The sequence below is a fragment of the Lemur catta genome, chromosome 11 (genome assembly GCF_020740605.2).
Source record: "Lemur catta isolate mLemCat1 chromosome 11, mLemCat1.pri, whole genome shotgun sequence".
NCBI classification, from domain to species: domain Eukaryota; kingdom Metazoa; phylum Chordata; class Mammalia; order Primates; family Lemuridae; genus Lemur; species Lemur catta.
Genome location: NC_059138.1, coordinates 62,450,755 through 62,463,311, shown reverse-complemented (window position 1 = coordinate 62,463,311; position 12,557 = coordinate 62,450,755). Strand labels below are relative to the sequence as shown.

The following is a 12,557-nucleotide window of genomic DNA, read 5'->3' as shown; positions in this document are numbered from 1 at the left end:
GAGATAGAGACTGAATTAGTTTCATTTAGAAAGGAGCAAGACAAGAACCAGAACATAGAGCTAGGGAGAACGCTGTGGTGTGTAATTCGTGACTCCTAGAGATGAAGAGATTCATATTTAAATAAAATACTGGAAGATCTTTAGAGGTCCTGAGATACTACCTTAATATACAACTTAAAACAAAGGTTGATTATATACAGCATTCCTCCTTCCTTCTACTTTGTACTTCTACATAACCAGTGGTGCACTGGCAAATGTTTAACAGACTTGTATGGGAGAAAAACAAAAAGGCCTTATCTGTCGCGTTTGCTGAGTCTGTGATATAAATATTGCCCCCATAGCTGACTATGAGCTATCTCTGTGACACCCCTGAATGTGGAGTTGCAAAGAGATATGCAATAGTGCACTAGAGTGTAGTATTTCTGTCATTCAGATACAGTAGACATAAATAACCTCAAGTGCATAATTAGTAGTACAGTACAGTGCAGTAATCAGGAAGTGATGAGTTTTGAGTTTTTATTGCCTTTGTTTTTAACATATTTTTGATTTTTAATTTATATAACTTAATTCTTAATAATGGCCGTGTTTAACAATTGGCTCAAAAAATACCTGCAAATTTAACAATAAGCCAGTGAAAAGTGGCTCTGACACACCATGTAAAAATAACTGAGCCAAAGGAATCTTCTAGATCAGCAGAGGAAAGCAGAAGTTGTGCCACTGGTAACTTTCTGAAAATAAGAAAGCACTCAAATCCTCTTTTTGTAGGTTTTTTTCATGAGACTCAATCTCAAATTCAGTGACTTATTTTGGTATAAAGGGATGAGATGAAAGCATTCTTCACAATACTAAGCCGTATCATTTCTACCTTTGTTTCCATCACTTAAGTCCTCCTGTGCTGTAGTTATTAAATGCTTCCTGGTATCTTTTTCTTCTCACCCCGTAGACTTGAGACTTTGTCAGAGTGTGATGGTATGTGCATCTGTGTAAACAGTTTCGTAAATACAGATGAAAGAACTCTTATTGCAGGGTGGGCCATTCAACAGATGCACATTGTGCAGGGCTAAAAGAGAAAAAGAGTGTGAACAGAAAAACAAGTTTTGGTTTGTCCACTTCTGGTACCTCTCCAGCGTTCTTGATAACTGCGTCTCTCACTCTTCACATGAGTGCCAGCATTATAGATCGTGTAGTTTCCTCTGGGCGCAGACGAGCTGTTTCTTAGGGAAGGGGACTGCTGAATAAGCAGTGTGCCTGTTTTTAGGTGACCTAACTTGAAATGCTCTAGCCAAATCCATTTTAGTTTCTCTACTTGAGGTCAAATATTTGAGACTGAGAACAGCCGGCCCGGAACTCCAAGAGGGAAGCTCGGGGTCTTTTCCCACTGCCCCCCGACTGAGTTTTGAGGACAGTACCAGCTGGCCAGTCCCAGGAAAATCTCTGGAGCCGTATGTTTCTGAGGAGGATTTCTTAGAGGGCTCTGGCCAACAAATGACAGTCCCTCAGTTATAAATGGCAAATTTGCTCTGGGAACAGATCTTTTCTCCAGAATGTCCCCTCCAGCCCAGGCACCCCACTTCACTCTGGGAATGCGTTGTGGCCAACTGGCCCGCACCCTGCTTCCTCTCCGCAGCCCCACTCCGCTCCTCGGGCCAGCCCTTTGGCACTTTGCCCTCAACCCACCGTGCAGGAGCCCTGTCTCTTTTTCTCCGTGTTTCCACCACTTATACCCCGTTTCTCTTTATCTAAGAGCTCATCGGCATGCTCCCTTTACCCTGTAATTCTCTTCCAGAAGTTTCTTGAATCCCTTTCTCTTCACTATTGGTCAGTGGCTCCTAAGAATGGCACCCGAAGCGTGCAGCTCCCTGGCAAGTGTGTGTGCTTCACACATACGTGTCCCCAGCAGGCACCAACTGGAGTCAGGTCGACTCGTGAAAACAAATGGCTTGATTCCTTACAAAGCTTTCAGTACAAGTATTATTAACTTCCTTTTAAGGATTCACGAGTGAGCCAGTTTCTTATTTTAACTTCAAGTTACGATTTTCTGATTCACTCCTTGACAGTTCTTAATGATAATTTCTGTTTCTTTTTTTGGCTAATGAAATAAGCAAGAGAAGGGAAATGAATGCGGTGCCAGTCAGCCTGTTTTGCCATAGCCGCGTTCTCAGTTTGTTTTCTGCAGGTGTAGGTGGAATTTCAGCGCTTCCCGTGACCACCAGCGAGGCTAGAGTTAAATCACAGGATGGAGTGTTCTCAGAAATGCTAAAGGAATCGCTTTGCCATTCTTTAGCTTTTACCTTATTTTCATTGAACATTACTGAAATTAAATGCTAACTTTCTGAATTAAAGTCTTAGGAATGCTTTTAGTGGGGGTGGGGGTGTAATAAGCTTATATTTGCTCATAGAAATGTTTTATAGGTTATTTTTAAGCACTCCTGGGGCATTTTTAGAGCACTTTTAAATCTTTAATTAATCCACATCTTTGTGGTGGGTCAATGATATTATGGATGAGAAATACAGAACAAAACGATGTGATTAGCTAATCGTTACATAGTATAACCAAGAACAACAGAGCATAGGACTTCCTTTCAGCCATCTGCTCAGGCCTCAGAACTTCCTCTTGACCTAACAGCTTGACTTGCCCCAAATCTACGCACCACATACATGTTATTTTCATCTTTGGATGTCAGCCATATATTTATGCTTATTTTTATTAACCTGATATTTTGTTTCAAGCTATTGGAAGCCAGTATGGTTTGTGTTACTGATTGACAGTAAAGAAGTGTTTTGTTTTGTTTTTTTTTCAAACTGGCTTGTATTTAATATCCTATAATATCCAGTTTTATTTCTCACTAGAACACAATGTTAATTAGGACATTGCTGAGGAATTAAAAGTCTGGCCAATTTGAGAAGAGTCATGTCTCTCTTGCTTCCTCAGTAACTCATGGTAATGGAAGGAAAACCAATAAGTACATTTTGGTTGGGTAGGTTTTTTGTTTGTTTGTTAATTAGGTTGATAACAGAATTAAAAGAGGATGCAGTTTGAGATCAGACTGTTTTCTCTTTCATTCTTCTATATAGTTATTTGAGACCCTTTTCATATGAAGGTATGTAAATTATGTAGTTGATTTAGAACTGTGCATTTTAGCCATTAGAGTATACATATATTTCCTCAAAATAGTGCATTGCTCTTCTCTCTCTACTCAAAGTACACTTTAATTTATATACTAAAATGGTGCTGCAAGGGACCGGTTGGAAGAGGAACACAAGTTATGATATGATTAAAAAGCATAGTGCTACTGACCCAGGAAAGAGAAATCTAGTGTTCTTTAAGGATTTATACTTTGGTTCAGCTGGCATTGTGTTCGTTCACCAAACAGTGAAAAACTGAACCAATATTTTAAAGAGTATTCCATGTTACCATTTCATCTGAAACACGCTCTCTTATTCCCTAGATTTCGCCGCCAGCTTTCTGAACCTTGTAATTCCTTTCCTCCTTTGCCGACAATGCCAAGGGAAGGACGTCCTATGTACCAACGCCAGATGTCTGAGCCAAACATCCCCTTCCCACCACAAGGCTTTAAGCAGGAGTACCACGACCCAGTGTATGAACACAACACCATGGTTGGCGGTGCAGCCAGTCAAAGCTTCCCCCCTCCTCTGATGATTAAACAGGAACCCAGAGATTTTGCATATGATTCAGGTAGGCCCACGTTTTGATGGAATTACATTCACGGCATCTTTTTGCCTCCTTTGTCACTTTGGTTACTGTTGGTGTCAGATTGCGTGGCTTTTGGCCATTTTTTGGTGGGATCTTTCCGATTTTATCCCTTATGTGAAACAATCTACACATGAAAGGTTGGAATATCAAACTGTTTTGGCATGAGCTGATGGTTTATATAGTGTCCAGAAATGAAACCAGTCCTAAGAAAAGTTCACTTTAGAAAATTATGCTTGCTGTTAGCCCAAGAGAGGAGCATTGCAATTTTTTTCTTGATTCTGTGGGGTTTTTTTCTATTTTACCATTGCAATGCTATTTAATAGCAATATTTACAGAAAGTAATATTCTTGTGAACTGGATCACTTATTGCTTATAACTCCTTTAAGAAAAATTTATTGGTGGCAACGATTCTGAGGGTCCATAAATAAGAACTCTCGCATATTAGAAGAATAGCATATTATGGATTTACGGTTTATTCATAGAGCCTAGCTTTGTCACAGTGAACTAGAGAGTAGTACAAAGTAGTAGGAGAAAGGGTTTTTCTCCTCATATTTATATTATACATATGGTTATATGTAGCATGATATTAAGGATGTATAACTTTTTTTGAAGATATGTGAACCCCAATGGAAAAGAGATTTAAAGATTCTAATGAGGATTCTGTGAGATTATATAGGAGCTGGTGCTGTAAGAGTTAATTGCACTATTTGTTGGCCATATATAATATGGACTTCAGAGTCAGTCACTGTCTGACCCTCAAAAGCACAAATTCACTCCTAACCTTCAAATGTATAGTCCAACATCCTTTTTTTAAGGTATGAGGAGCATCCCCATTGTAAGTGTACCATACATCTTGTAAATGAGTTGTAAAATACTTGTTTAGTATCTTTAAAGCTGTTAATTTTATGTTACTTTCTCCTCTCTAAATTATATTTCAAATTGCCAAAATGTACCCCACCTTTGAATTCTAATTTTGATATTGCCAATAGGATACAGTTCTGTTTTGCATGAACAGTAAAATGGTAAAGTTGTATCTTTTGGATATGGTTTAAAAGAAATGTAGTAACAATGTAACTAGGGCCTATGAAAAATTAATCTTTGGGTATCAAAATGTATTTTATTTTACTGGCCACCAAATTGCTGCAGTTAAGTTGACACATCTATATTTGTCATACATTGAAATCAACAAGTATGATCTCTATTTTGTTTTATTGTCTATTAGTTCTTTCAGCCTTGCTGAGAGTATTTTAAGTAATCTTTTATGAAATCAAATGTATTTATCACTGAATCACTGATTTCTTTATTCACTCATTGATCTTGAACAAACAGCACATTGAGAAATATTTTATAGTTGACTTAAAAACAATGCAAAAACTATTTTCAAAGTCAGTTAACTCAGCATCTATGATCGAAAGGTTATCCTTTCAGAGGGCTCCTAGAACTCTTTATTGCTTATTTCAATATACCATGAATGTTGTGAAAATGAAAGAAGCCTTGTAAGGGAAAAGGCAGCATGATTGTGTTCTAATACAGCCTGACATTAATTATGACAAGGGAAATTGAAGGTCTATTAGTTATAATTATAGGAATGCAATTTCAACTGCCATATATTTAAGATAAAAAATGCACAATATTATGTTAGTAGAGTAGAAATTTTTATTCAGGAGAAGAGAATACTTGGATCAGAAGACAGTGAGGAGATGAGAAATAGATAATTAGGGCCAATTTGGTGAACCAGTACAGTGGGATCACGATTCTATCTTGATAGTAAATTCTAAAAGATCCAATACAATAAATACATCTATTGTCCTGCTTTTCTTCTTTCCTTCTCCTCTTTTCTAGCCTAATAGTGCTGCACAAAGCAGTACAGTATTTTTGTTGTTGTTGTTGTTGTTGTTGTTGTTGGTTGGTTTTCTTAAATTCAGTGTGATTTTTTTTTTCTTTCTTACCCTTATGGACAAGTGACCACATAAAAAGGGTTAAATATGTGTTGAATGCTACATTTGGATTGCTTCATGCAGAATCCCTTATGCAATATCCCACTGTTATAGAGTCATGGCTATTTTCATGCCCATGTATGAGGTTTTGCAAGTTCAGAATGCCCAGTGAGGCAGATATTTTAGATGTTTATAGCAATATATTTTATTAGAGTTGTATATGTTTGTTGTTTGGTTGGTATTTTGCTTTATTTTGTTTCATTTCATTTTATTTTATTTTCTGATATCTTACGGTAGTGTTATTTTAGGGGGATAGTGGGCACATGAAAGTAAAGTTTGACTTAGGAGAATATCAGCACATAATTTTCGGATGCTTTGATGGGGTAATTTCACTCTCTGGAATTTATCCTAAAAAAATACTGAGAGATGCATAGGTGATTTCTGTTGTGTCTGTAAAGGGCTTTGTATTTTAACAATGCTTATGTACTGCTTTCCTAACCAGACAGGATAAGTATTATTTTAAAAAAATATTCACCCATTTAGAGTTGAATAAGCCAAGTGTCCAAGTTAATCACATCAGTCCTATAAGTGAAAAGAATGCTAAGTGAAGGATAATATTATAGTCTCATACATTGCAAGCTTAAATGACTTTCTATTAGTTTGTGTCCAGGACTGCCTTAGATGAGGGAGGCAAAATTTATAATGCTAATTGGTGGGATTCATGTTCATCTCCCCACAGTACTTGCAATCCCAACATTAGTACTGCGTTCCTTGGCATTTTGTCCGGTATTAAAAGTCTTAAACTAGGTTTGGGTTGCAGGGGTAATATATTAGAAAGATGGTTTAAGCCCTTGAGGCCTTTTCTATTGTTCTAATTAGTTTAAAGATGCTTCCCAGCCACGTGGTGGAGTAATGTAGAAGGCTAAAGAAGAACTTTCCGGGACAGGAGGAAGGTGGCTGAAATAAGAAAATGAAGGAAAGCACCACGTGCCTTGAGCTTAGGTGGAGGAAAGGAGAGAGAGCCTGGCGTCATGTGTTTGCCGAAGAAAATGTTTTTGCATTTTTTAATTGTGATTTTTAGGGTCACTCTTGCCACCACAGATGAGGCCTTCTTTCAATTTGGAAGCAGGTAATACTTATCAGGTGACAAATATTGTTGGTACTATTTTAAATTGGGAAGTTGACACAAATAGATGTTTCATAGAATTCTAAATTTTCATACTGTTGAAAGCTCCTGAACCTCACCGATGTCAAATTCCTTCTCCCCACCCAGGTTTTACAGATAAATAGTTGAGGCTCAATACAAGTTATGTAACTTGCCATCAGTTACACAGATATATTGTGAAGCAGCGAAAAACTAAAATCAAGATTTTCTAATTCTCAGTTTAGTGCACACGTCATGGTTTGTCTTTCTGTATAATCGTTCATAATAAAGGGAAATACTTTACAATTTGTTACATATATTATTAATTCCTTGTTATAATCTAGACTGATTAGTTTTGTGTGCTTTTTAAAAGTTCTACATGATCCAGAGAAATAAGAGCATGTGTGCTTTCCCTAATTTGGGCTGAGTACCTTTCATGTTAGCACCCAAATTTTACTCTAATTATTAGGTGTTTACTGCTGTGAGGTAGAAAAATAGAGGCCTCAAATGATATAAAGATTATGATGCCTTCTACTTTCTTTTTTAAAATATACCATAAACTGTGAAAAATAAAACTTCATAAAAGGTGAAGAATTGAGATTGGCCGGACACGGTGACTCAGTCCCATAATCCCAGCACTTTGGAAGGCCAAGGCAGGAGGATAGCTTGAGGCCAGGAGTTCCAGACAAGCTGGACAACATAGCCAGACTCTGTCTCTACATAAAATGAAAAAAAAATAGCCAGGCATGGTGGGTGTGGGCCTGTAACCTATGGTCCCAGCTACTCAGGAGGCTGAGATAGGAGGATGGCTTGAGCCCAAGAGTTTGAGATTGCGGTGAGCTATTATTGCCTCACTGCACTCCAGCCTGGGCAGCAGAGCAAGACCCTGTCTCTAAAAAAGAAATAATTTTCTTTTTAAATAATGATTAGTAGAAAAAGTTCCAAATTAATGTCCCATCCAGTTCTAAAATTCTTTGATTACATGAACTTGGTTTGTCTGAGCCTTCTAATCAGACTTCACTCTTTCTTTCTTAATATCCTTGGATAGCTCAGTGGTTTACAACTTAACTTGAATAGTATTTTTCAAACTTTTGTCAACTCACTCCATTCTTCACAAGTAACTATGAGGGACTGCAGTGCCTAAAACAGATGTAAAAGAAAGCTATTTTGGAAGAATAAGGTGCATCTCTTCCTTTCCTCATTTTAAATCCATCCATTCTTTACTGCAGCAACCCCTGCCAAACCCCCCATATACTTCTTTCTTACCCTAGGGCTTTGACAGAAGCCAATAGAAAAGCTGGTACATTTAGAGAATGATTATCTGCCCTTAGTGCATAGAAAAATTATGTGCAGGCAGAAAAATGATGAAATAAATACTGAAAAATATTTACCTCATATTAAATATGTTAAAACTGGAATATGTTTAACTGTCATCCGTCAGAGCTAACAAATATATCTGGTATTCACATAGACCCAAGCTGGCACTTTAATCAAGAGATTTAAATTCCCTTGGGTTTCTGAAATGGCAAGAGAGGAAGATTTTTATGTTATAAACATTATGCGGTGTTTTGCTATGTTGGTGGATGCTCATCCTAATCAATTAGGAAAGTGAGGGAGTAATTCCTACTGCTGCCTCCAGGAAGCACTGCTTGGACTTCCTGTTGCAGAGTTTATAATATGGTTTTAAGGTGACAGTTATATGATGAAATCACTGAGTAACAGAGCAAGAATGACATGATTATTTTGTGCAGCCATATAAAAATACAAAAAAATAGTGCTTTTTGTCTTTGAAGATGATTTATAAGAGCCTCAATCAACTGATTTCACTTGCACAAAAGAAAAAAAAATCATAAGGCTGAAACTACCCAGTAGTTTATTTCCAAAATGTTACTATTGCATTTGTTACTATTAGTATAGCAATATCTCAGAAATATATTACTTTAAAAAATTTTTCTTGGCTGGATGTGGTGGCTCACACCTGTAATCCTAGCACTCTGGGAGGCCAAGGTGGGAGGGGATGGCTTGAGCTCAGGGGTTCAAGACCAGCCTGAGCAAGAGTGAGACCCCGTCTCTACTAAAAATAGAAAAAAATTAGCCGGGCTTGGTGGTGCACACCTTTAGTCCCAGTTACAAGGGAGGCTGAGGCAGGAGGATTGCTTGAGCCCAGAAGTTTGAGGTTGCTGTGAGCTAGGCTTACTCCACAGCACTCACCCACACAACAGAGTGATAATCTGTCTCAAAAAAAAAAATCCTTATTATTTATTTATAAGAGGAGATATATGTTCTAGGACAATTGACCTCATACAATATTTTCTAATAAATTTTTCTTACCTCTTTCTGAACAATTGGGGCACATCTAAACGACTGAAAATATTGTGCAGGAAATACAAGGAATGTAGTGATTACAAAAGGAAGCTGTTGAAAGATGCTAGTTAGAGTCAAATGAAACACAGAGGGTAGAAAGTAAAGGGAACTGATACTTACTTTGAATATCACAGGCCTGCCCTAAATTAGAAAGTTTCATTATTTCCAAAATGGAAGGTCCCACCATGATCAATGATTTATCCCTCTTGAACATTCAGATGTCACTTATAGTTCAGTGTTTTTACATTAAAGAAATTATTTTTCATATTTTAGTCATTTTTTAAATTGTAACACAGTTGGGATTGTAATTAGATAGCTAAAGGGGGTAAGGAAGTGGGATAGTATTTATCTACTTATAGTCCCTTAAAAAGTATGGAAGAGTTACCAAGTTCTGGCCACTGTATGTCTTCACCTCTTCTGAGCAACCACAACAGTCTTCTCTTGAGTCCTGCCTCTATTTTATATAAGTAAAGGGGAAGGCCTAAAATTATGAAAACCACAGTATCTAGAACTCTTGACACCTAAAAAAGTTATTTCAGCATAGATACTGAACATAACTTCTCAAATCAATCTGTTATGAATTTTATATCTGGCTCCTAATGATTATAAACTTGTATTCCATGTATTAGGGTTGTCAGACTTTAAACATATTGAATAAAGAAACTTATGTAACATGTTAAAATGTTTTAAAATGTGAGATATTGCATTTGAGAATATTCAGGTTCATTTCATCATCTTTTATTTATATATTTTTGAACCTCTTGAAAGAGTAATTCCTAAAAGAATACTGAATTTTTTTAAAGCCTTGGAGAAAAAATACATTAGGAAGTAATAATTCAATATATGTTCCCTTTTCAGTGATTTTGTTCTGTTCTATATTTTTTCTGGATGGTGAAGTATATGGGTCATCTTCTCACCTACCTGTGTCAAGTTTGAGCTCCAAAATATGGCCATAAATTTATTTTTATTCTTCACCACTTTATTTGCTAGATATTATAAATTGGAAGTTAAATGTGAAATTGTCATAATGACATAGTAGACAATTCTTCAATGCTCTAAATTCAAAGACTAGGCAATTTTTATGTTTCTCCTCTTCCCTTCTTCTGCAGGCATGATAATGGTCCCATCATCAGTCATTTAGAGATATTCACAGGGACTGTTGACTGTAAATTTTTTTCCCACATAGTTTCACATCACTGGAAGGAAGAAGTGTTTTCTTTCCTCTGCAGTCAAGGACCAAATTACAGATGGCTGATAAAACACATTATATATTTAACACTATTCAGTATAGGACTGACTCTTCATAAATCATTTCAGTAATTGCTCATAAATTGTTTTTTTTTCCCTCTAAAAACTCTAGATGTTTTTAAGTATTACCAGCTCTAGTATAATTTCCAGTGCAGCAATGATTATGGTTTCATGTATTTTGGCCTTTTGTACCTGATATGTAACACTCCCAAAGACCAGCCATTGGCCCTATTGTATTCCAAAGCATCATTTACTTATGGCTACATTTTCTCCTGGAACATGGCAGCTCATTTTTCCCCTCCTAACTCTACAACTGTTGCTTAAAGAAATTCAAGTGGAGAATCACTTGGGAACTTTAAAGAATGAGCTATTGATTCTTTAGCAAATGTTAACATCCTATCTGTTTCTCTAACATTTAAAGATAATTTTCTTTTACTCAGCCAGTGATTTGTGGACTAGTAGATCACTTAATCTCTGATTTTTTGGTGCTTCAGTTGTGAAAAGTGACAGTGATGTCTTCCTAATTGATGTTGTTATTCTAATAGAGGATAATAGAGGTCATGGATTGCCCTCGCAATTTGACTTTTGCTTTTTATTGCTTAGCGTGTCTCATATGGGTTTTCCTCATTCTTTCTGAGTTAAAATTGCAAATCTCCCAAACCGGTACTCTGGTCCACTGTATCAGTTTTTCTAAGAAATACTTAAATATGCCCTAAATCTACAGTTACAGTAAGTGGCATTGGCTAGTGATTTGATTTGAGAATTGAGACTAGAGTCTGGATTTACTCTTTATGCATTACCACAGGTCAAATGGACAGGGATTGCATTTTAAGTCACTAATGGAAGGCTGAACGCTGTCTTAAACCAATCATATCAGTTTTACCCATGACTGATTGATCCCTAGGGGCAGAGCCCTGTAAGCATTTCTCTTACATGAATGGACACTATAGAGCCCAGAGTTTCATTCATAAAATGGAGACTGAAAGGAAACACACACACACACACACACACACACACTCTCCCTCTCTGGAATGTCCATTTATACAGAGCTGAAGGGTGTAGTGTTCCATCAGCTGCTGCTTTTGCCAGTTGACTGGAAGTAATGATTAATGCTCATTGGTCCTGCTTGCCTGTAACCCGACACTATTTATGGCTTCGCAGTGTTCCTAATGTATAGTGAATGAGAAGACAACATTCTCAAATCAGAAACATAAACAGGAACTGGTGGGTCTGAATTCCATTCAAATATGTCATTTCAGCCTCACAGTGTTTGTCTAACTTGGATTTTACAGGCAGGAAAGGGGGAAGGGAGGGATAATCTGCTTGTGAGTTGGACTAACTTGGAAAAAGGAAATTAGAAGGGGGTGGAGTGTACATTTATAGTGTGGGATTTTTATTTTTTATTTTTAAATAAAACAACCAGGACTCTTAGGCCCAGAACTGCTTATGGCAAGTGGGTGAAATGCACATACAACTGTTGTTATAAATGGAACGGAGATTTGAAATTAAATGAGACAGTTTAAAGGTGAATGTTTGGATGTCTTCGTGTGTGTCTGTGTGTTTCAGGAATGTGAACAAAAGAAGGAAGAAAATAACATTTTTAAAGCATATGTATATACGTGAGTATATGTTTTTAGGTTTAGAATATAGTTATGGAATTTTTTACACTAAAAGGACTTTTGCACTTAAGTGAGTTAACTAGTAGGTTTGAGGAAAAGGGAGACATTTTATTTCATAAAATATTTTCATCTAGGATATGAATAACTTGAAATGATTTTCAAGGAATTTTAGTCAGATTACATAAATGATTATTGTTTTTATTGTGTGGGTGTGCCTCTGTGTGTGTGTGTGTGTGTGTGTGTGTGTGTAGTTTCTTTTTAGTGGTTTCTAATACAGTCTGGAGAAGTAATTCAAAGATAAATATAAAAAGAATCAAAAAACAAAACCAAAAGAACGACAAGCATGTGTTACTGTTATTTATTTAAATATTCTCTTTAATTTAGAGAATTGTTTGTGAACTCTCCATTCTGATAACTTTTTTTTTTTTTTTTTTAGTGTGTGGATCACTACAGTTCACTGCTTCATCTGCATGATCTGTTTTTATTTATTGTTAGCACTAAAAAATAAGACACTGGAAACATACTAAATC

At 36.6% G+C, this 12,557-nt stretch overlaps 1 protein-coding gene across 5 annotated transcripts in view; it reads left to right on the top strand.

The window, feature by feature from the left end:
* ETV1 (ETS variant transcription factor 1) overlaps nt 1-12,557 on the top strand; it is an 85,697-nt gene that overhangs the window by 50,450 nt on the left and 22,690 nt on the right. For all 5 annotated transcript variants that reach the window (XM_045564056.1, XM_045564055.1, XM_045564057.1 and 2 more), the window contains one exon: nt 3,450-3,697. In XM_045564056.1, coding sequence (XP_045420012.1) covers nt 3,450-3,697 — 248 coding nt within the window. The remainder of the gene's footprint in view (nt 1-3,449; nt 3,698-12,557) is intronic.